Source organism: Plecotus auritus, assembly GCF_963455305.1.
Source record: "Plecotus auritus genome assembly, chromosome: 4".
NCBI classification, from domain to species: domain Eukaryota; kingdom Metazoa; phylum Chordata; class Mammalia; order Chiroptera; family Vespertilionidae; genus Plecotus; species Plecotus auritus.
This window is the reverse complement of record NC_137775.1, coordinates 97,796,889-97,822,269: the sequence shown is the minus strand read 5'-3', so window position 1 is coordinate 97,822,269 and position 25,381 is coordinate 97,796,889. Positions and strand designations below refer to the sequence as shown.

The 25,381-nt window shown below is 42.6% G+C and overlaps 1 protein-coding gene across 1 annotated transcript in view; it reads right to left on the bottom strand.

Moving 5' to 3' along the window:
- Positions 1–25,381, bottom strand: part of SLC26A8 (solute carrier family 26 member 8) — a gene marked incomplete at both ends in the record, with an annotated part of 96,763 nt that continues 71,382 nt past the window's right edge. Inside the window, 11 exons of the mRNA XM_080665125.1 lie at positions 1–450; positions 4,068–4,252; positions 4,351–4,405; positions 11,025–11,372; positions 14,446–14,577; positions 14,693–14,785; positions 15,175–15,244; positions 15,325–15,431; positions 18,938–19,033; positions 21,769–21,846; positions 24,571–24,684. Coding sequence (XP_080521251.1) covers positions 1–450; positions 4,068–4,252; positions 4,351–4,405; positions 11,025–11,372; positions 14,446–14,577; positions 14,693–14,785; positions 15,175–15,244; positions 15,325–15,431; positions 18,938–19,033; positions 21,769–21,846; positions 24,571–24,684 — 1,728 coding nt within the window. The remainder of the gene's footprint in view (positions 451–4,067; positions 4,253–4,350; positions 4,406–11,024; positions 11,373–14,445; positions 14,578–14,692; positions 14,786–15,174; positions 15,245–15,324; positions 15,432–18,937; positions 19,034–21,768; positions 21,847–24,570; positions 24,685–25,381) is intronic.

Genomic DNA, 25,381 nt, shown 5'->3' with positions numbered 1-25,381 from the left:
CTAGGGATCCTCAGTGTCACTGTCCTGAGATGAATATGGAATCATATGTGGATGCCTCTTGTCCACTGACCGTGTCCTAGGCTGATTCTGACTTGGGGAGTTGGGAGGCCAGTATTGCTGCCGAGGATAAGTCTGAGGCCTTGGTATGGATTTGGGCGTAGGCTTGGGCTTGAACTCCAGGTCCAGCTCATTCTCAGGTTTGGGTTCAGGTTCCAGTTCAGGCTCAAGCTCCGTTTCCGGCTCCAGCTCAGACTCAGGTTCCAGCTCTGACTCACGCTCCATCTCGAGATCCTGATCCAGCCCAGTGTCTGACTCCAGTATGGGCTCCATCTCTAGGTCCAGATCTGAGTCCTCCTCTAGTATGGGCCTTTGCATCCTGGCGAAGCTGGAACTTACATTTTTGGGACCTTCTAGAATACTGCTGCTTATTTTTGGTCTTGGATCTGTATCCTGAAATACATATAATTAGATGGGTTAAAATTTCCAATTAAATTTAACTTTTGAATAGCCAAGGAACTTCAAAATATAACAGAACTCTAGGTACCAGAAATCATGAATTCCTGGGAAAGTAGAAAATATTTCTGGCCTAAATCTGCTTTTCATCTTCTTTGCACCCTCTGGTTCCTCAGTTGCTCACTATTTTTTAGGCTCAATCAATCCATAACTCCTGATTTCTCTGGATTTTCTAACTAGCCTGGGTTTCACAGTCAACCACTTGAATAGCAATGGTCTTGGCAGCATTCTGAAACATCCTGTCTCCTCGATCTTACTTGTCTTTCCAACCCCCTATAATCCTTAGCAGGGCATGTAAGGCCCTTGTGACCTGGCCTCTTCTCATCTTCTTTAGCTTTAGCTCCATCTGTAGCCCCAACCTTTGCTCTAGCCATAAAACTAACCAAAGACGCCTGACTCCTGCTTACCTTTGCTCATGGAACTCCCTGTGTCTGCGTTGTCCTTCTCCATCTCAGCCACACACACTTATTCATTGGTCCAGATTCATATCAAAGATAACTAACCAGGATCTTAGCTTTGTGTTCCAACGGTGCCTTACTTATACCTCTATCATAAACATGTAATGTACTGTCTTATTCATTTAAAAATATATTCCCCATTAGACTCTAAACTCCTTGAGGCAGGGCAGGGCCTGGTTCCTGATATGCCAGTCCCAGGCACTCTGCCTGTCATGTAGCAGATGTCTGGTAAGCTTTGGCAGCAACATTCCACAGAATTAACACCTTTCATCCCTCCCGAAACATTCTTCTCTTCTTCCATATGACACTCTTTCGCTTTTCCTTCCTTCCTGGTTGCTTCTTCTTGGTCTTTCTGTTGTCTTCTCTACTTCTTCTGGACTTCTGAATGTTGGCATACCCCAAGGCTTGATCCTGAGACACTTCTCTTCTTCATCTACACTGTCCCCATAGGCAATTTAATTTAGTCCCATAATTTTTGTTACAGTAAAACCTCGATAATAACAAACTAATTTGGGTGAGGGGGTGTCCATTAAAGTGGGAAGTTCATTATATAATAAAGTAGGTTTTCCCAATGCACATGTTAAAAATTTGACAAATTAGTTGGTTTACCTATTTTTACTTATTTGGACACATTTGTGTAATTAAAATTACTAAGTATGTATGAAAAGTTTAATTTTATAGAAAATTTTTCTATATGTATTACAAATGCACATGGCTGGGCTGTGGTTTTGCACATGTGGGAACATCGCCAGCAGCCTTAAAACTGCTGCAGGAAGTCACACCAGGAAATAACAGAACCACTTACCGCACAATGCGGTGTGACCACGTGCTTTGTTTACTGGCGAGCAGTGACTCTTGGATTTAAATATGCAGACTATAGTTGTAGATATGTCATATTTATGCCAGCAAAATTACTACAGTGTTTTTTCCAACATTTGGCCTATTCGCTAAAATTTGTTAAAAATAACAAAAAATAACCTTTTAATTTAACGATAACCAAATCCTGGTTATAAGCATTTTAAAATTAACAGGGTGTTAATGTTCACATATGACATATGGACTGAAAATCCTATCTGTTAAATCCAAAGTCCATTTATCGAGGTCCACAAAATCAAGAGTTTACTGTACTCTCTATGTGCTGCTGACTTTTTGGTTAAAACCCTTCCCCTGATCTGCTGGCTCATATATTCATTTCCATTCTTGACATCTCCACTTGAATATTTAATAGGCATCTTGAATTTAATACATTCGAATGGAACTTTTCCCCCTTCTAGTCTTCCCTAGTTTAAATGATAGGAAAAATTTGATATATTCAATACCAAGTCTTAAATTCTGACAAGCATGTTAATAAACTAGAAAAATACTTTTAAAAAACCTAGTAAATATAAAGTACATCTTAAGCCAACTATCACCACTATTCTTAATAAAGAGACATAAGAAGCTTTTCTCATTAAATTCAGAAGTAAGACAAGACGTGCCATTATCACTTAAGTTGTTCTGGGAAGGCTAGCTAATGCCATAATATGTGAAAATGAAATAATAATTCTAGCAACCGGAAAAGAAGAGATATACACTGAGTGGCCAGATTATTATGATCTCTGAACGCATAATAATCTGGCCACTCAGTATATATCCTATATAATAAAAGGCTAATATGCAAATTGTCCCCTCAACCAGGAGTTCGACCAGCAGGCAGGCCGGCCAACCGCCCATGTCCCCTCCCCCTGGCCAGGCTGGCCGGACCCCACCCATGAACAAATTCATGCACTGGGCCTCTAATAAATACACACACACACACACTGAGTGGCCAGATTATTATGTGTTCAGAGATCATAATAATATGGCCACTCAGTGTATAATATTTGTGGAAAATATTTTTTGTCTAGAAAATTCAAGAGAATTAACAACAAAACCTTTTTGGACTAGTAAAAGATTCACAAAATGGCCAAATAATTTAATAAAAATCAATAGGTTTCCTTTATACCAGCAGTTGCCAGTTAGAAAATACAATGAAAAAGATTATTCCTTTTAAATAGCAATAAAAATGTAAAAGAGACTATAAAGTATCTAGGATTTGTCTATGTGAAGAAAGGCACAAAATCTTACTATGAATACAGCATTAACAAAGACTAAATAAATGTCGAGGCTGCCCATATAGAGAAATTATGTTCAAATCTAGCTATTGGGGAAAGCTATTCTGGATAGGCAGAGGCACTTAACCTATGAGAATGCTCATCAAAGGTAGGGAAATTCTTGGTAATACATTACTAAGAGGAAGAAAAGGGCTATGTTTTACAAGCTTGGTTATCTTTTACTTATTAAAATTTTTATAAACACTTGTTACTCCAGTAATTTCTTTTTGTCATAAAAAACTCAAGCATTATTGAAATGTAGTAAGTTGATGAATCGGGGGTTTAATTAAAAATAATTTCTACTCATTAGGTGAGATTTTGGTGCCCATCTGTGGTTTAATTTTCTTTTTGAGAGAAAACCTTTGCAGATACTGGTCTGAAAACACTGGGGTAAGCCCAGGTCTTTACTTAGTATTAACAAATGGCTAAATATTTTGGCTTGTATATCATTCTCCTTTGCATTTGGTTAGGTTGAGTAAATTATATTATTCACAATATAAATATAGCCAAAGTGTTAGACTGGCAGATCTTTACCTCTGTAAGTTCATCAGTTTTACTATTCACCCCAAGGGTGGGGTGGGGAGGATTCTAAAGGCATAGCTTGAGATGTTGAAAATATTTAGTTATTGATATGGCATTGGCACTAACCTAGCTTTCGGTAAAAGGGCCCTTGAGGCCTCAGAGGTTTGGGTAACCCTCTCTTCAGTTGGGAAAGGGCCCTGGATGGTATCCAGATGTCATGGCAGTGGGAGAACCTGGGACTCAGGTCCACTGCTAGTTACCAACTGAGAAGGGAACATTTCAACTTCGCAAAGTCTGGCACAGCCATACTCAATAAATGTTGAGTATACTCAAAACCCTTTCCCGGACGTGCTCATCTCTGTCCGATCAGGTGTCTTCTTCTTTCTCTTCCCCCACTTCTCACCGCCCCCTCAACCCTCACCCATGTTTCACATCATCCAACCTTATCTGTTTCTGAGTAGGTTTCCTGTATCACTGTCTCAGATTCATCCACGCTTAAATCGGAGGCCTCTGGAAACTTCCTTGACAAGGCAAATAGCACAGCATCATGGAGGGTGAGGAACAGTTGGGTCTTGGTGATGCCAGCATCGAAGAATTCATTCCTCTCAAAGGCCTTGACCACAGAAGCTACAAACCAAACCCAGAACACACACAGGGTCAGACACTGGGGAGGAGAGGACCCAGGGTGCAAAACACAGCCCTCTCGTAGGGTGAAGCATACTCACAGTGAGTCCCTGCAATGAGCACCATAATGTTGGCATTGTGGAAGGCGTTGCACATCTGCAGGGAGGGAGTAAACTAGTGTTAGGGATCCTACACTCCCTAGCAAAGTTAGCTGGGTTGTAAAATCCCTTTGGTTATTCCCTTGTCTGGGGTAAATGTACCTTTATATCCAATTCAGCTCTGTAAACATTTGATGGGTGGATTTCTGTAAGCTATGAAGTGTCTAAAGTGCTGAGAATACAAAAGAGAATCAGACCATCTCATGTGGGGTGGGGAGTGAGAAGGAGGGTAGCCCATGGTCTCAAGGGGAAAACAGTTCACTTAAAGGGAGAATGTCAAGTCTACTCATCCACGATGGGCACTTGGACAAATAGTGCTTCTACGAACATAGTGATGCATATATTCTTTCTGATTGGTGTTTTGGGATTCTTAGGATATATTCCTAGAAGTAGGATCACTGGGCCTTGGTGATGTCAGCATCAAAGATGTCATTCTTCTCAAAGGCCCTGACCACAGTTCCATTTTTAATTGTTTGAGGAAACTCTACACTGTTTTCCATAGTGGTTGTACCAGACTGCAATCCCACCAGCAGTGTACTAGGGTTCCTTTTCCTCCACATTCTCACCAGCATTTGTTGTTGATTTATTGATGACAGCTATTCTGGCAGGTATGAGGTGCTACCTCATTATCATTTTAATTTGCCTCTCTCTGATGATTAGTGACTTTGAGCATTTTTTCTTGGCCATCTGTACGTCCTCTTTGAAAAAGTGTCTATTTAGGTCTTCTGTCCATTTTTTAATTGGATTGTCGGTCTTCCTTTTGTTAAGTTGTATGAGTTCTTTAACTATTTTGTGGAAATTAACCCCTTATCAGATGTATCATTGACAAATATATTCTCCCATACAGTGGGAACCATCATTTTGTTGATGGTTTCTTTTGCTGTTCAGAATCTTTTTATTTTGATGTAGTACCATTTTTTTCCCTTTGTTTCCTTGCCCTAGGAGAGGTATCAGCAAAAATATTGCTATGGAAGAAACCAAGATAATGGCATAGGTAAGTGCCTGTACTTGCTGCCTCTCACAACCACATCAATACCACAACTAAACGGCAGAACAACAACCACCCAGAACCACAGAAAGCCTGGCTGAGTGGAAGTTCCACAACTAGATAGGTGAAGAAGGTGCATTGAGACTGGTAGGAGATGCGTAGGCGCAGAAAGTACTGGCACCTGGGTGTGCTGCTCTTTTAATCGGGAGGGAGATACAACCGCCTTCTTGCTCTGAACTCCAGTTCCGGGCGAGACTCTGGGGGACCCAGGCACATACAGAGAGAAACTGGACTGTCTGGCATCGGGACAGGAATGCAATGGCGGCATTCTCTTAGAGGGGCTCGCAGCGATCACTGTTCCTGCACAGGGGCACGGGACGCGGAGAACTGGGGACTTCTCCAGTTCAGGGCTGACTGGCAGCCATTGCTGTTTGCTCCACCCTGGTGATTCCCAGAGACCCTGCCCCACCCAATTTACAATCCCACCCAGGCTGTGCACATCAGCTTTTGCATATGAATGGCCTGTCCTTTCGCCTAAAACCTGTCAAACTGCAGCTTGGTCAGAGAGCCCCAGAGCTTCCAAAAGAAGACCCAAGGCCCTGCTGGCCTTGCTTCACAGCTGGGCCTCGTCTGGGCACTTCCGAACCCCATACAAAGAGGAGGAATCTGCAGATGTCTCTGTAGCTCCTGCTGGGCAGCCCCAGACAGTGGCTGACCTTGCACCTCCTTGGAGATCCAAGAAACAGTGTACCCAGTGGTCAGAGTGAGACCATACTGGATCACAACTCTTCACATCCATAAGAGACACACTGAAGGGGCAGACTCAGTGAGCACCAAAGCCCCACTGAAGCAAGTCCTGCCCCATAAGGGTGTCTCCTGCACAACAGATCTTCCAGTGTAGACACAGCTGGTCATCACAGCCAATTGGCCTGGAGGTCAATTCCTCCCAGTGATACCAACAGCAATCAAGGATTAACTACAAGACTGTGCACACAGCCCACAAAGGGGTACACCTAGAGCATCCACCTCAGGTGACTGGGGAGGCTGAGCCACTGGGACCTATAGGACACCAACCACACAAGGCCACTCTATCAACTCAAGGAGACTTAGCAGCTACCCAGTACATAGAAACAAACACAAGGAAGCAGCCAAAATGCGGAGACGAAGAAACAAGTTCTAAGTGAAAGAAATGGATGAAAGAAAAATACTGGATATAGAGTTCAAAACCACGGTTATAAGGTTACTCAAGAATCTTCTAGAAACCTCCGAGAAATTTAGTGAGACCCTCAAGGATATGAAAAAGGACCAATCAGAAAGTAAGCATACACTGACTAAAATAAAGAATAATATATAGAGATCCAACAGCAGACTAGAGGATCCCAAGAATCAAGTCAAAGATTTGAAATACGAAGAAGCAAAAAACACCCAACTAGAAAAGCAAAAAGAAAAAGAATCCAAAAATATGAAGATAGTGTAAGGAGCCTCTGGGACAACTTCAAGTGTACCAACATCCAAATTATGGGGGTGCCAGAAGAAGAGAGAGAGCAAGATACTGAAAACCTATTTGAAGAAATAATGACAGAAAACTTCCCCCACCTGGTGAAAGAAATAGACTTACAAGTCCAGAAAACACAGAGAACCCCAAACAAGAGGAATCCAAAGAGGACCACACCAAGACACAACATAATTAAAATGCCAAGGGCAAAAGACAGAGAGAATCTTAAAAGCAGCAAGAATAAAACAGTTAGTTACCTACAAGGGAGTGCCCATACGACTGTCAGCTGATTTCTCAACAGAAACTATGCAGGTCAGGAGGGAGTGTCAAGAAATATTCAAAGTGATGAATAGCAAGAACCTACAATCAAGATTACTCTACCCAGCAAAGCTAACATTTAGAATTGAAGGTCAGACAAAGAACTTCACAGATAAAAAAAAGCTAAAGGAATTCATCACCTCCAAACCAGTATAATATGAAATGCTGAAGGGTATTCTTTAAGAAGAGGAAGAAGAAAAAAAAGGTAAAGATAAAAATTATGAACAACAAAGTGACAACAAATACATATCTATCAACAAGTGAATCTAAAAATCAAGTGAATAAAAAATCTGATGAACAGAATAAACTGGTGAATATAATCAGGGGCATAGAAAGGGAGTGGACTGACAATTCTCAGGGGGAAGGGGTGTGGGAGGGTGCGGGAAGAGATTGGACAAAAATCTTAAACCTATGGATGAGGACAGTGGTGGGGGGTGGGGGGTAAGGGTATGGGGTGGGGTAGGAACCGGGTAGAGGGGAGCTATGGGGAGGGAAAAGAGGAACAACTGTAATAATCTGAACAATAAATATTTACTAAAAAAATATTGCTACGACAGCCAAAGTGCCTATCAGTAGATGAGTTCATAAAAAAGCTGTGATATATTTACACAATGGACTACTATGCAGCTATAAAAAAGAAGGATCTCTTACTCTTTGAGACAACATGGAGAGACCTGGAGAATATTATATTAAGTGAAATAAGCCAGTCAGAAAAAGACAAGTATTACATGATCTCACTCATATGTAGAATCCAATGAACAAAATAAAGTGACAAACAAAATAGATCCAGAGACATGGAAGCATGCAACAGAATGACGAATCTCAGAAGGAAGAGGTGCAGGGATGGGTGGGAAGAGGTTAACCAAAGAACATATATGCATAACCCATGGACATAGACAATAATGTGGTGAAGGTCTGGGGGGTGGGGAGCTGGGATCTGGGTGCAGGAGGTCAATGGGGGAAAATAGGGGACATCTGTAATACTTTCAATAATAAAGATAAGCCTGGCCAGCGTGGCTCAGTGGTTGAGTATCAACCTATGAACAAGGAGGTCACGGTTTGATTCCCAGTCAGGGCTCATGTCTGGATTGCAGGCTTGATCCCCAGTGCGGGGCATGCAGGAGGAGGCTGATCAATGATTCTCTTTCATCATTGATGTTTCTGCCTCTATCTCTTTCTCCCTTCCTCTCTGAAATCAGTAAAAATATATTTTAAAAAATAATAAAAAGATAAATTTCAAAAAAAAAAGAGAGAGAGAGAGAATGTCACATGAGTGCAGTACTAGGATAGGGACAGGCACAGGTGTGATGGAAACACACTGGATGGTCCTCAAGAACACTAACTATATCTCTGGTGATTGGTATTTGCATGTGATCCCCTTCTCCATAGAGTTCACTAAGCAGGGGAGGCAAAACATGGCCGGGAGATGGTCAAATGATATAGTAGGAAATGGAATTCAAGGATCCTGAGGATCATATTCAGAGCTGCTCTGCACAGTTGCATTTGACTTTAGTAAAACATCAGAAATTTAGTGGTATCAGATTAATAAGCATCTGACATTGACCTCAACTTTACTTCAGCCAATATATACGGTATGCTCGGGCAATGAATAAAGTTCAATACAAAGCAAGTCAATTAAACTTAATACTCTAAGATTAAATAGACCATCCCTGAGCACTGAGTTAAAATGTGAAACCAAAAAAACCAAAACACAAAACAACTAAAACAGACTCTACTTCTTTCACTTCCAAGAGGAAACAAGAAAAGTCATTCTTGATCACATGGTAAATCATAAAGTCATTTGGTAAAGAGACACAATGGGCATAATCTAAATGACAAGCAAATGAAATACCATGAATTAGGGAGAAGCTTAAATTGAGTGGTTATCTCTAGTGAGAACTGCTGGGGTTTTTCTTAAGTTTTCAATTATAATATTTGAAATTATTTCCTCCAATATGGCAGCATAGAACAATTACAAAAGGAATGAAGAAACCTGTATTTTTAAAGTGTAAAAGTGCACCGTGAATCTGAAGGCTGTAAGGTAAAGGTAGGGGTCTGATATATAGCCTCCATGTTAGGGCTGGAGCAGAAAGTCATCAGCATAGGCAGCTGTGGATGGGTCATGCCTAGGACCAGACAGCAAGAGAGGAGGAGGGGGAGGAGAGGATGGAACAAATGCTCTAAGTTCCAGTGATAGACAGGCCAAATACTAACTGTGAGCCCAGGACTCTTAGGGAGAAATATGGCTTGTCTCTCAGGGCTGTGTGGGAATTAATGGGATCATGTATATAAATGTACCCACTCAATGTGGCATACAGTAGGCACTTAATAATGTAAGAAGAATGACCTCTAAAGTAACAACTATAAGCACAAGCCTGCGAGAAGAGAACAGCCCAGTAGGACGACCTAAGATGGAAAAGCCCACAAGATGACATTATCATATACTTGAATCTGAAAATGGAGTGGGAAAAAGGGTCTTATGGATGGGAAGCCCTGAGCATTAATCTCTCTATGCCTCTCATTTTATAGATGAGGAAACCAAGACCGGATACAAGTTAGTGAGTTACCCCTGGTCAGATGAGCCGAAACCAGGGCAGAGCACACATTACAGACCACCCACCAGAGTTCTTGCTGCTTTGAGAAGCTTCCTGTTGCCTCAGGCCAAGGAGGAGCTAGACTCACTTAAGAGAGAATAAGAGCTAGACTCATTTCTTTTAGGAATAAGAAGGTTTGACGGTATAGGATCCTAGAATTAAAGGTGGAAAAGCAGCCTAACTAGCCTATCTCAAGAAAAGGTGGAAGTAGTCAGAGCCAGGAAATGGGCGTTCAGGATGTTTAAACCTGAGCCATCACCAACAGGGGCAAAGAGAGAGAGAGGGCTGGAAACTGAGATAAGCTGGCTGAAAAAAAGATACTGTACTATGAGACATTGAACAATAAAACCAACATGATTAGTTGTGCATCTCCACTGTCCATAGTGTGTAAGAAAGAGAAATGAAAACTGTCAGAGAAACCAGAGTGGGAGAGAAGTCAGGACCTAGGGACACAGACTTTTTCTTTTAACTGATTTTTTTTTTTTTTTTTGGAGAGAGAGAGGTAAGGAGAGAGAGAGAGAAATATCAATCGGCTGCCTCCCACAAGCACCCTGACCAGGGATTGAACCCATACCTGGATATGTGCCCTGACTGGAATTGAACTGTCACTCTTTGTTGTACGGGACAACACTCTAACCAACTGAGCCATACCCGCCAGGGAAAAGTCACAGCTTTTGAAGGAAAAAATTTCCCTGCTCTTATCACCCAAAGATGCAGGCAATGAAGAGAGAACTGGGGATGATCCTACAGGTACTGGACCAAACAGCCTCAAGCCCCAGGCTTGGGGTGTCTTTTCATCACAACTTCTTCAAATCTGAGTGCCTCTTACAATGAGCAGCTGAAGAGAGGAGAATTCTTGGTGAGCTTTTGTTCTGTAGCATTCAGACCTATTCTTTAAGATTTGCAGCTAACTCCCAGGTACACTAGGAGTTGCTGGGTGAGGCACAGATTGCTGTTTCAACAGTTTTAAGGGTTTCCCATTTTTCATCCCTCAAGCAATAATATGCTATGCTTAGGTAGCCACCCCATTTCAATAAATCAGAGTTGGCTAATTTTCTATTTATTCTGGCTGACCTTGAACTATCTTCAGTGTCCAAATTTCTAGTGTCCCAGGAGTCACATAGTAGCTGATCAGTGACTAATAGGACTCAGTCAGGGTAGGGCTTAGAGGGTGGTGGTAGGTGAAGTTCAGAGCTCTTGTTAAAGCCACCTCAGTACCTACCTGTCTTAATACGACCACAGCCTGTGAGTCCACAAAATGCACCATGGAGAAATCCAGGATGACGGTGTGGGTGCTGGGTACAAAAGACGATTCTGATCTACTCCTGACCTGACTTCCAGAAGCGTCAGGAGGTGGCCTTGTGTTGTTTCTAGAGGGTTTAGTAGGAAGCCAAACATCCTCATAGCTTTGCCCTTGATTTTTCTGAAATGTGGAAGACACTGTGTAGGGTATTTGTTCATCCGATGAATATTGCCTCATGTTCCCACTGTCCATACGTGTGCAGCGAACCAGGCTCATAGAGGATGCCTTGAGATCCTGTTTAGTTTCATATCTCTCGGTGTAAACAACCTGGAACAAGAGTTAGGGGAGGGCTGTGAAAAGACTCAAACAAGGGTGGGAAATGCTTGCAACTGTGCTGTCTCTATCTACTCTAACTCCCTCTGTCTCTATCTAATCTAACTCCCTCCCTCTCCCTTAGGAAACTTCTCCACAGACCAGGCCCGCTACAGCTTTTCCTTGGGTATCTCATGTCACTTCAAGCTCCCGAGTGAAAAAAACGACATTCATCATTCCTTATCCTCACCTCTCACAAGCCCCCTTCCCCCCAACTTCCCTACATGCACTAATGACTTTATCATGGTCCTAGTGAGCCGGAGTGAAAATCATCTTTGATTTATTCTTTTCCCTCATCTCTGGGTTCTAATTAGCCTCCAGCGCCTTCTAATGCTTTGAAGTATTTCTTCCATCAGTCCCTTTGCTCAACACGGCCTTCTTTTATCAGCAAAATGGTCTTCTGTCAGACTTCCTTAAAAAGACAAAAAAATGCCTTGAGCAGGGCTGTCATTACCAATGACAGGGCTGTCATTCATGCCTCTCAGCTCCTCGCAGGCCTGGAGCCTGCACAGCTTCAGGACCCTGCGGAGCACCTGGAGCACAATGGCATGCAAGACACAGGGACCAGTTTCTACCTAGGGAACGGGCACGTGTCCGTTCAAAAGATAAATAACAACGTATATGAATAAGAACTCTACGACCCATGGAAAAATGGGAATAATTCATATGCTAACGTGGTATAATTTGGGGTGATGTTTCTTTAAAAATATTGTTCTAATAATGTTGTTTGTAAAATAAAATTTAAAAAATAGAAAAAACTGTAAAGATAAAAACTATATAAGGTAGTAGATATTGTACAGCAAAAAAAGAAAAAGTGGTGTGGATAGATAATAACATTACAGTTCAAAGAAGAGAGCTGTTCCCCAAGGCTTCTAGGTCACCGAGGCCCGGCCTCTGGGGCACAGCTGTGGACTGACTCAGTGGTGGTAGGTGCAAGATTCCGAGGCAGAGGAAACCTCTAAGAGCCTTCCTTCTCTCTCCTTCATCTACTCTGCAGCCCTGTCCTTCAAGGACTTTCATAATCCACTCATGCTGTGACTACCTGAACTTACTCCCCAGATCAAGCCTCTTATCCTGAGGATCCCATACTTATTTTGACCTTGGTGTCTTTGTGAAAGCCTACCATGGACTGGGAGTCCTCTTTTATCCTACCTGACAGAAAACCAAATTTCTCTCTCCTGTCCAGCTCAAACCATTGCTACCAAGGTTTCCCTGACTTTTTGAGCTCATGCTGATCTCTCATTACCTGGAGTCTTAGAGTTGTTAGAATCTAAACACACAATTTCAAACATAATAATATACTGCATAGTATGGTCTACTACCCTATTTCATCAGTTTTAAGAGGCATCACCACTTTCTGTATTCTCAAGAAAAAAAATACTGCAAATTAAACTAAGACTTGTCATCAACTTCACAATGCATCCAAATTTCAGAGATGTGAAAAAATGTCTATCTTAGGATTGATAAAACACAATAATGGCCTTATATGTCACATTAATAGAGTCATCTCCTTAGTTTGATTTAAATCTCTACGAACTGCTTTAAAATAATCCTGTGATTTGGGGGAGTACAGATGGGTGGGGTATAGATGAAACAAGACTGGCTACTAGTTGTTGAATCTTCAAGTGGATGATAGGTGCACAGAGGCTCATTATACTTGTCTCTACTTTTGTGTACGTTCAAAATTTTCCCTGAAAAAACATTTTTTTTAAAGAACAACCTGGATGGACCTTGAGGACATTATGCTAAGTGATATACTCCAGCAACAAAAAGACAAATACTGTATGATTCCAGGGATATATGAGGTGCCTGGTAGTCAAATTAATAGAAACAGAAAGTAGAATGGTGGTTGCCAGGGCTGAGTGGAGGGGGAAGGGGAGGTGTTACTTAACAGGTACTGAGTTCCAGTTTTCCAAGATGAAAAAGTTCTAGCGATAGAGGACAGTGATGATTACACAACAGTGTGAATGGATTTAACACTACTGTACACTTAAGTATGGTTATGATGATATATTTTATGTTAGGTATTTTCTACCACAATGAAAAAGAAAAAAAAGAAGCCAGAGACCCTTAAAAATTCTTTTTCTTTTTCAGAGTGTCATAGTTCTGGGCACATATAGGAGCTTCATAAATACCAGATGATCATACTCTACTCTCGAGTGTACTTGCTGATGTCCCATGAATGCCCTCTGCAATACTCAGTGCAGTGTGGATATCACATAAAAATTAAATAGAGAGTTAATTCTGTCCTCTTGGCAAGAAAGCTGGTATTTCCAGGGAGCTCAGTAGAACCTACACTCATTAGGGTGTATAGCAACCAGAGTGGGTGACCAGAGTGAGTGCCTGGTGTTTGCAGGGGCCTGCGTAGGAGGGGAACAGGAGGTTTTGCGTGTGGGCGTCCATCTGTGTGTGTGTGTGTGTGTGTGTGTGTGTGTATGTGTGTGTGTGTGCCCCTCCTAAGTGTGGGTGTATACTGGGAAATGAGCAGGGGAAAAGGAATATTTAGATCAAGTCTGAGTTGGAAGTAATGAACACTTAGTTCATCAGCTGAAATAACCTTCAGATGCTGTAAAACCCCCATCTGTGCTTGTCCGCCCCTTACTGCCCATTGTCACTGCCTTGGTCCAGGCAAATGGCAGGAGATCCTTGAGAACCCAGCCACCTTGGCCCTCCCCTAATGGGAATTATAAGACAATCTTTAAGTCCCTTATTTTCAGAAAAAGTCAGGCAGCTAAAGGTCTGGGAAATAGGCACATCTAGGGAATTACTCTCTGTCTCTAAACACTGAGTAGGGACTCAAACGTCACCATCGCTTCCTACCTGCTTTCAGTTCAAGATCTGACCCTCAAAGGGGAAGCCATGTCTTCATTTCTGAGTAGAACTCTTTAATTTCCAATTACCTGTGGTCCATCTAAGAGTCAAAATCCCTGAGGGGGGTTTCTTTTCTTTTCTTAAGACAACAACAACTAGCTGCTCTTGTTCTTCTTTATAAACGTAGAGGGAAATGCAGAAAGAAGAGGTTGCTAACCCTGGGTGGCGGCTCCAGTTCATCACAGTTGCAGTAACACTGACAGATCCTTCCTTCCTGCAGGCCATCTTCCCTGTTAGTAAACAGCCTGTGCACCTCTTCTTCTTTCAGAGGCACCTGTATCATTTCAACCTGAAAGGCAGAAGGAGGCTTCAATGTAGATGGGTAGATGGCAAGTGGCAGGAGAGAGGGCCCCTTGGGGAGGCGAGGGGAGCTGGTGGAGAAGAGTGGGGAGGGCAGCCTTTACCTCTTCCAACAGCTTGTGCTTCAAGTCGTACACGTTCACAAAGGTGATGGAGTTGCAGCACTGGAAGATTTTCACCCCAGGAAAGGTCAAGATCTGCAAGACAAATGTAAAGTTCAGAGAAATTTCTCAGCTCTTTCATAGAGGGAGAAAAATTCTTCAGAACCTCCTGGAGACTATATTCTTCTTTATAAGAGGCAGGAGCCAACAAGGTCCTTCCTCCCATTTTCACCCCTGCTTTCTTCTTTTCCCCTCCATTTCCTCACTCCCCTCTTTTGGCCTTCCACCCCCTAAAGCACATTTTAAAATTATCCTTAACTGGCTGCGGGATTCTAGGACTTACCTGCCTCTTTAAGCACCCACCCTACCATTGTGCATCCCTCTCCCCACCTTTGTCCAGCGTGTCTGCAGTGCAGCAAAAAATAGCAAAGGGATTTTGTAGTAAATCTTTTAGGAAAAGAAGTAGGACTGGTTTGGATTCTTACCTCCCGATAGTCATAGATGCTTCTATAAATGTTGGTGTTAGGGATCTGACCCAGGAGGAGAATCTTAGTTCTGAAAGGAAATGCATTTGCCTTTAGGTCACAGTTGCCTTGCCTGCCATGGCTAAGCTTCTATTACTTGAAACTAAGTACCTGTGTGACTGAACGGTGATCATGAAGAAGGCAAAGGCTACTGAAACAAGGAGTCCGACGTCCAGTCCCAGGACAATTGCAGCTATGAATGTCACCATCCAAATAATCTTATGGGAAGAGGGGAAAAGGAAGACCATATAGCAAGCAGAGATGAGAAAATCACCAGTCCTATCTCTCAGCTCGCCCTCTCCCTCTCCCTCCTGACACCAGGGATTTAGAGGACAAATTAAACAGCCGTGTGAACTGATGCCATCACAAAGGGCTGGTCCAAGGCTGCCTCCTCGGTCAGTTCTCTCTTCAATTCTCTCTTGAACCTTTCGTTTCCTCTCGTGTAACATGGGGGGGGGGGGAGGGGGTCTTAATATCTACTTTATAGGCTTTGCTGGGATTAGAAATGTGATTTGAAAGCAACCCCGAACACTCACCAAATGGCAGTTGCTATTTTAAGACCTGTAATACCGTGTTTCCCCGAAAATAAGGGCCCACAGGCTCTGTCTCAGAATGAAAATTAGTTTACCGTAAACTGGTCGCTAGGGCCACCCCGACTGGCGTCTAGCAACCAGTGACGTTACACGGAGTCCTGACGTCACTGCTGTGTGGAGGCGGAGCAGAGGTCGGAGTGAGCAGTGAGCGTGGGGCGGGAGAGAGGAGGAGACTTTCGCAGATGCGTGTAGAAGAACAGGAGGATTAGAGCGGACTGGACGCGGCGAAGGTGGTGAGTGCTGGTCTGTCTCTGGTGACACTACCTGATGCTCGTGGCCGCCTTCATGATGACTGAAGGTTCTCAGTCAGTGGCAGACCCTGCTCCAGCCCAGATCCAGGCCCCAGCAAGCCCAGTGACAGTCCCCAGGCAGGCCCCAGGGGTAAATGTCTGATAAAGGGGTAGGGGGGATGTCTGGTGAAGGTGTTCAGTGGCACAGGGGTAGGGGGAGGGGGATCACTTAAAATGACACAGGAGGATCAGAGGGGGCAATCAAAATGACACAGGAGGATCAGAGGGGACAATCAAAATGACACAGGAGGATCAGAGGGGACAATCAAAATGACACAGGAGGATCAAAAGGGGTTACTAAAATGGTAATCCCCCCTCTGATTCTCCTGTACAATTTTGATTGCCCCCTCTGATCCCCCCTGTGTCATTTTGAGTGATTCCCCTCCCCCCACCTTGATACCCCAATTCCTTTTTTTTTACCCCTAGAAATGAGTGCAAAAAGAAAAAGCTACTCCGTGGAGTGCAAGAAAGGAATCGTGGTAGACTCTTGGGGCCAAAATCTTACTGCTTTCTGCAAAGAGAAGATGTTGAGTATCCGATTGGTCCGAAAATGGTGAGCAGAGTATGGTAACCTCATTGAACAAGTGAACAAGGGAAATGCTAAAAAGCGCAAGTGTGGATCAGGTTGGCAACCATTATTTTCCGAGCTGGAAGACCTGATCTGTGAATGGGTTGTTGACAGGAGAGCAAAGGCTTTGGTTGTGAATAGGGCTCAGATTCAAGAATTTGCCCTTGCAATGGCACCACAGTTTGACATAGCCCCCGAAGACTTCAAAGCATCATAACACTGGCTGGATAATTTCCTTCAGCGAAGTGAACTGTCTTTAAGAAGATCTACAACATTGTTTAGGTTGGAAGATACTCAAGTTATTAAGCGAGCACTTGCATTCAAATCCTTTATGGATGATGCTGACTTCTCTAAATACAATCTTTCCAACATGATAGATATGGATGAAACTGCAGTGTTTATGGGCCAATCATCTCAAACAACAATTGGCGTACATTCCCTCCACTGCTTACGAAAGTGCACGTGTTTCCTGTATTTTGGCAATTCGTCTGGATGGCACTAAAATCCCACCTTTAATCATTTCTAAGGGCAAGAAGGAAAAGATTGAACGTGTTTTGGGCATTTTTATTCTTGAAACTGAAAAAGCCTGGGCCACACAAGCAGTTATAAGGAAGTGGGTCGATTTAATGCTGCCGCTTGTTATGCGAGGGAGCTAAAGAGGTCTGCTAGTCTGGGATGCAGCCAGCACTCACCACGCTAAAGACATGAAGACATTTCTTCACGAAAGAAAAATAGATCAGATAATGATTCCTGCAGGAATGACGGCCTATCTCCAGGCTCTTGATATTGCAATAAACAAGCCATTCAAAGACAATTTGCGCATGGAAATTAATGACTACATTGAAAATAGAATGGAGAGAAATCAGCGTGGAAACTTTGTGAAACCTAAACTGCAAGAAGTTGTGACTTGGGTGAAGAATTCATGGGAGAAAATCACTGACAGTTGCATTGCAAATGCACTGCAAGCAGGCTACCTTGACAAGAAGTACTCATTTAAAGACAGTGCTATTGCTAAACATGAGAGATTTGGTCCACTGATTCTGAAAGAAATGGAGTCACAAGAAATTCACCAGGAAATTCAGGAATTGGATTGTTATGATGATGTTCCAGAAGATGATGACATGATTGTCATTGAATAAATGAGTAAATTCTTGATACTGTAGGATTCACAGTTTGTCTGGTTTGTGTTGACAACTACTGTACTACCGTACCGTATACAGGTAATAAATTTCCTTTATTTTCATATAACAATAAATGTGTACCGTATTCTTCTTCATGGAAAAATAAGACATCCCCTGAAAATAAGACCTAGCATGTCTTTGGGGCAAAAATTAATATAAGACACTGTCTTATTTTCGGGGAAACACGGTAGTTATTGGGAGTCTTTAACATCACTCTCAGCAGGAGACTTGACTTGAACCTTCACAGAAGATAGGCTGAAACTCCCTCAAATGTTTACTTCCCCTCCCCCTGCCACTTGTGAGTTAGTTGGAGGTGCTTCTCTCCTTCTAGAACCAGAAGCTCTGCCCATGCTCTGGACCTCATACCCTCTTAGTGCCTCAGGGACCCGAGTCCAAAAAGTAGCCCCTTTCACATCTCTTTGCCTCTGTTGGGTCCTTCTCCCCTCATCACATCCCCCATCTTCTATATCTTGCTGTTTCCCCTCTCTGTCCCCTAGCTCCGTGCTCGAAAGAGGAGGAGGGTGCTCCATCAGTTCCTGGGGAGAACACCTCCCTTTCTTTCTTTCTTTTTTTAAAATTGATTTTAGAGAGGAAAGAAGAGGGAGAGAGAAATAGAAATATCAATGATGAGAGAGAATCATTGATTGGCTGCCTCCCGCATGCCCCCTACTGGGGATCAAGCCCGCAACCCAGGTATGTGCCCTTGGCCGGAATCGAACCTGGGACCCTTCAGTCTGCAGGCTGACGCTCTATCCACTGAGCCAAACCAGTTAGGGCGACACCTCCCTTTCTTATTAGGATTTGTGTCTCCGGGTTAGAAGTCAATCAAATATGCAAGGCATGACAAACCCTTGTTACTAAATTTGTATATAACTATAACCACTTAATTATTTCTTATTTAATTTTGCGTAGTTGGAGTGAGGTCTCAGTATTTCTTTGCATCAACAGCTTTGACTCCTTATTTGAAGCAAAAGTAAAGTACTAGGCATCAGAGTTGCTAGTGTCCTCCATGTTGATGTCCTTTGTTCTCTTACCCTCTGTCCAAACTTCCCCTGCCCCTGCCCTTGCCTCAGCCAGTGCATCTACACTCACAGAGTCATATTGGCTCTGCCTCCACAGACTGGGTAGGTAGTAAATATTTTCAAGGAAGGGTAGGACGTTGCTCACAATAATACCAGCCAGCACAGCCTGTAGGGAAAAGGGTGGACGTACAAAATTACTCACTGTTGTGTTATTTATAATAAAAATTCAGACAACCTAATTCTTTTTTTTTCTAATAATCTAATAATCAGAAAAAAACTAAATAAGTTATAGTATGAGCTATCATGCTATATATCAAATACAAACAAGAATACGAAGTTGTATGCCCAGTTAGGTTGAAACTATGCAAAGTAATATCAATTCATAGAAAATAGTATTGATCAGATATGTGCCAAAATGTTAATAGTGGTTCATTGGTAAATGTGGATGACATTTTTATCTCTTAGGAATTTTCAAATGTTTTTAAAAATATGCATGTCTACTTTTCTAATGGAAAAAAAGGTTTCTTAAATATGAGAAAATGAAAATTTATACTCGGATGTAAAAATCATCAGGGCCTTAAAGTAGAACTAAGCTACCTTAAGAAACACTTTCTTGTGTTTATGAAGTCCCTGCATTGGCTTAATATTTCTCAGCATTTCCCTCGTCACCCTCTCTTCTGTATGCTCTGCCTGGGAATTAGAACTGACCCGACCACCAGGATGGCTGGATCCAAGCTTAGTCTGGATTTCTGAGGTTACTCAGTGACCAGTTGGACTCAACAGTAGAGGAGGGAAGAGCAAAGATGAAGTTAGCAGAAATTACTTCTTTTCCATTTTTATCTTCTTTCCAGTCAGGAATCTCCAAACTTTCTGCAATTTGCAGGGAGATGTGGTGGAAAGGAAAAGAATCTCAACTTCATAGGGTTTTTGCAAAATGTTTGGCTTGAGGGAAGGAGTGTAAAGAGGAAACATATATTTTCATAAAACAATATACAATAAAAATTACCTTTCTGAATATTAAGGTTAGAGATGCTCATGTGTAATAAAGAATTAATCTCAGATATAATTTCCATAATCCAAGATATAACAATTATTAACATTTTGGTATGTTCTATTTATTTCCTCACACAAATCGAAGCAATATTGAATACACTGTTTTGTATCATGTTTTCTAAAATTTTGTATTGATCCCCTTGCTAAGTAACTGAGATCCTAGCCAGGATGCTCCAACAATTCTTCCAATAAGGGTTTTGCAATAAGCTATTCATAGTCTTTCAAGGAAGGAAGCAATCTTTAATGCTCATAGAGCCTCATTGGTATAGTACTCAGATGTTCCACTGGACAGATTGTGGTCACATTTTCTTACCCAGAAACACCCTAACCAGATGCTGTAAAAATAATGTGACATAACATGGGAAGCCAAAAGCAGGGGTTGTTCTCTCTCTAACATATTTGTAATAAAGGAGTGCTACGTACTTTTATCACTAGCCTTCAGTGAATTCTGACAGATTTTTTACATGTTTGGAGTTTTAAAACGTTCTGATTCTTCTAGCTATAAAGCAAAAAATAACTCTGTTCAAAGTAAATTAGTAAGTGGCTTTGCTAAAACAGACTCCGTAGTAATTGCACCAAAGGTGCTATACAAACTCAGTTCTGGAGATGACTTCTGCTGGGAATCAGAGGACAGCTCCTGTGATAAGCACAAGCTTAATCCCACCCCCAGGCATAGATTCCTTGGCTGGGGTCCAAGGTCCCTGAATCACAAGAACAGAGGGCAGCCAGAGCCTGGAGGTAGCCTGCTCTGTGGCAACCTGATATTCACCAGGTGCAATGGACATGTTCAAAAAGGATGGAGGTAACAGCCCGGCCGGCGTGGCTCAGTGGTTGAGCATTGACCTATGAACCAGAAGGTCACGGTTCAATTCCTGGTCAGGGCACATGCCCGGGTTGTGGGCTTGATCCCCAGTGTGGGCATGCAGGAGGCAGCTGATCGATGATTCTCTCTCATCATTGAGGTTTCTATCTCTCCCTCTCCCTTCCTCTCTGACATCAATAAAAATATATTTAATAAAAAAAAAAGAAGGTGGAGTAACATTTACAACCACTCCAGCTTCAGGACTGCCACCTCAGCGTGTAACTAAGCTGCAAAACCAGGAAGGAAACCTCCTCCCACCTCCCTTAGTACTTATCTAAAAATGGCTAACGGGAACACTAAAGAAATTTAAAAGGACGTCATGGTCACTGAGCATTGGTCTCTATTGAGAACAAACTGATTAAAGCCAGGAATTAATGTGCCTGGAATCTCTCAATGCACAGTGGTCGGTCTCACAAAAGGGAAGAAATGGCACCTGAGCATATATGAGCACCCTAGCTGAACACAGTTGTAACTCAACTGTCAGGCCTGCCTTCCCGTATCTAAGCTAACCAGAGGCAGTGGGAAGCAGGCAAAGGTGAGTGCACATGTATGCAAAACAAGGCCCTCTGCAAGCAGTTTGGGAAACCAGATGGCGTGACTGTGCCCTGAGGGACTAAGCCTGTGACGGTAATGGGTGTCCTGGCATCTGAAGTCTGTGTTGGTCTCTTTAGCTGAATCCTTACTGTAAAGCTTACTTTAGAGCCTAAGCGATTAAAAGAAGATTAATGAGAATAATAACAATAATGGCTAATGTTTCTTGAGTGCTAATTATTAGCTAAATGCTGTTCTCTCTATATTATATATAATGTCTTATTTAAATCCCAATCCTGAGAGGTAGATGCTATTATTTTGAAGGAAAGGCACTAGAGAGAGGCCGGGGCAGGCCGTGGGGGCATGCTAAGTGCAGTTCTGCTCAGAGATACCCACCAAGATGCAATCTGGATACTGGGCTTTCTGGGCTTGGTTATTCGATCAGTTCCACTTACATTTGGCAGTTCGTAGAAAAAGGATTCCACCTTCACCATCAGGAGCAGCATCAAGCCTGCTCCTACCAGAGATGCAAACTGAGGAGACAGAGCCGGTTGGAGAGAGACCATCAGGATCCTACTGGTCCCTGCCTGCAACTGAGGCTTCTGCTTGGTAAGAAGCATGTCAGTTTTTCTTAAAAGGAATTGAGTGAAACCATCCAGCATTAAGTGCATTTTTGTTGACCTGACACTGTCCAGTCTTGTCAAAGTGCTAACCACATGCTAGGTACTCCACACGTACTCGCTGAGTGAACCCATGGATGCTTTCTAAAGGTCCAAATTGTCCTGGCTGTTTAATCTTTATTGCCTTAGCGTTTTGCTGCGAATCCAGTAAACCCCCGCTTGCACTCCCTCCTCACTCTAACCCTTCCTTGGACAGTTTAGAAAAGCCCTAGTAGAGCCATCACTGTCAGCCCTGAAATCACAACCATTCCTCCTCCCATATCAATAAACACCCCGTGGGACAAGGCAAGGAGGCCAGGGCTTGGGAGTGAGGAGAGAAACCCCCACAGGGAACACAGTGGTCTGTAGGGAGCGGCTATAGGGTTAAGCCTCAGACTGACCTGTGGCAAAGCCACAAACAAGTCCCAGCTTAGAGGGCACAGCCCTCTTAGCATAATTAAGTTTGACCTTATGACATTACCTAGATCCTTCCTGGGCAGCTAATGGGCTGTGGGAGGTGCAGCAAGTGCTGCCAAAACAAGTGAAACTCACAAGAACATTGTTAACTATGGTGACCACTACCTTGTTTACCTCTCACTATAAAATAAAGCATCAGCTTGCCCTCTGGATCTTTTCTCTATGGCACGGGAGATCTACCTAAACCCAGCTTATTCTTTTTGTCTGTATTTTCTACGTCCTTTGCTGCCTTCCCTCAGGCTCGCTGAACCCTTGGCTGTGCTGGCACGGCACAGTGGTCAGGACTGAATTAGCAGGAAGATAGACCAGGGACAGCCCAACTGGCCACAAGCCCAGGGCTCTTCACATCCCCTCTGCCATGGGCCTGCCAACATGTCCAGCCCAGGCCATGGCTGGAGAGCTGATAGGTTTGGGTGTAACGAGTAAAGACAAGTGGATTCTAGACTGGGAAAAAGTAAAGGGAAATACACAGTTTGAATTTATGCTAGACAAAAAATAAAGCTGCCCTGGTAGCAGAGCCAGACCTGAGCTTGTCTACAGGCCTGGGGAACGTTGAAGAAATAGAGGAGCTCTTGGGCAGAGTGAATCAAAAGGCCCCAGAGGAAGTGGTAGAGAGAACACCCACGGCTGTGGGATGAAGAGGCTGAGCCAGTCTCAGAGGCCTTTGGCCGTCCAGATCAGAAACCAAAGTGGAGGTTCCAAGGGTAGCTCCAAGTGTAGGGCCGGGGGCCAGCAGCATTCTCTGCTTGAACCGGTGATTTCCACTGGGCAAATCAGGGTCTCGGGGAAGAGTTTACCAACATCCCCAGAGACATGCCTCCCACCAAGGGTCCCTGTGCCGCACAGAGAGATGCCATTGGCAGGAGGGTGTGTTGCGTGGGACAGCAATGCAGCAGCAGAGAACAGGATGGGACCAGGGGCTACCTTGAGGCAGGCACTTTGCCCAGCAGGCACTGGCAACTCCGAGGCTGAAATGAAGGCCTTCTTCCTTCCCTCCATCTGTAAATATCTAACCCCCTTCAGTAGTCCACAGAAATCCCACTTCCTCCATCACTCTCCTTGCAAAATTTATGGCACTTTTTACTTATTGTACTTACTCTGCACTTAATTTTACTTGCACTTTAATTTAGTTTTTTCTAACTGTGTGCATCTTTCTCCCCAAGTGTGTGCTTGTATACTGAATCAACAAAGTGTGTTGTCAAAAATTATTGGGAACTAAAATCTGGACTTCCATCTCCATTTCTTATCATAAAACTCTCTCATTATGATTTCAAAGTTCTTTCACCCTTGCATAGAACATCCTTTTTACATAACCCAACTTGCTTTTTTTCAGGTAAGGAGTGGAAAAGGGCTACTCCTTAAAGCCAGTGTGTCTGGCAGCAGCTCTATGACAACGAAGCTCAGTCCACATAGACTGATCTGAATGGTCTCACTAGACACATGCTCTTGTTTCTGCCTAATCTTCTGACTTCTATGAGTTTGCACCTTATATTTCACAAATTTAGCCATGGAATGTGACACTTTACCTTTCTCCACTAAAAGTTAGTGTCGATTCTTCTGACACTTCCGTTTCTGACCTGAAGAGAGTCTGACCTAGATAATTTTCTGTCATACAAAGGTAGAATGATCATAAATTCCCAAGGCTCATCTAGACAAAGACCTTACTCTCTATCATGAAAGCCCCTTGCCATACCCTTTGAGGAAGCCAGGAAAGTTTCTGGTTTGGCTGCCGGGATAGAGAGAGTTGAATTATTGCTTTCCCAGAGTAGGACTGAGAATATATCTCTCATAAAATGAAAATAAAGTTTACAGGTGACTGTTAGTTCACCTGAAATATTACCTTTTAGGTTACATGGAAAACAGTTATTTTTGTTTGTTTGTTTTTGTGAACTTCTCACGTAGAATAAGACTTCTATAGAAAATGACTTTCAAGTTCCATATTGACAAATGCCTTTTAAGACAAAAATCTAAACAAAAATGAAGGGAAACATGAGATCCTCCCCAACAAGTATAACACTGAAATAGCAATGTGATTAAATTAATGTAACCCCTTTCTATGAAAATATATGAATAGACATCAATATTTTTAAATGCTAGAGATCAAATTCTATTTCAACATACCTGTTGTCTTCCTCCAGATTTATCCTGGATTACTGTCCTGATAATAGCACCAGTGAATACACAAGATCTGAAAAATGAGCTGACGACATTGCAAATGCCAATGGCTATTAAGTCCTATAAAGAAATGGCAAACAATTTAGGCCCACTATTTGTTGAAGAATGCTGATTTAAGTTTGAAATGAAGGTATACTGTCTGTTTCTTGTGCATGAGAATAGATTGTTTATATCATTTCAAATAACACAGAAGTATTCTTAGAAGAACAAAAGGATGGCAAATCTGATTTCTAGATTAGGTTGAAACTTCATTTTAGTTAGTGATCACAAGGAACGCACTTTTTCAAAGTGAGAAAATGAGACTTTTGCCTTATTCTCTCTCTCATGATCACTAGGACTTAGAATGATGAAGAGAACACAGTCCTATTTTTCTCTCTTCCTTCTAAACTATCCTAAAAGTAAAAGTGGGACACCTCATGATTTCATATTTCCTTTTTGAGTACTAGGGAAAGTACTGAACTCAGAATAGTTGGAGATATTAAAAAAAAAAAAAAGGCAAAAACTATTTCTGGGAGATTGACTTAATTATATTAGTAGCCTGCTGGTTTTGCTATTCCATATCATTTCTTATTGTATCTTAGAATGTGGTTGACTTCTAAAGACTTGGTGGAAAGGAAGATAAAATTAAGAGGAGAGGAACTCTACTAGTTCAACAACATGATGCCATATGCTATCTTCTTGCATCCCTGCACCATATCTGTTCTAGGGAAATATCACTCGTGCTAATTCAGATGGGTTCAGAACTAAGTGTGCCTCA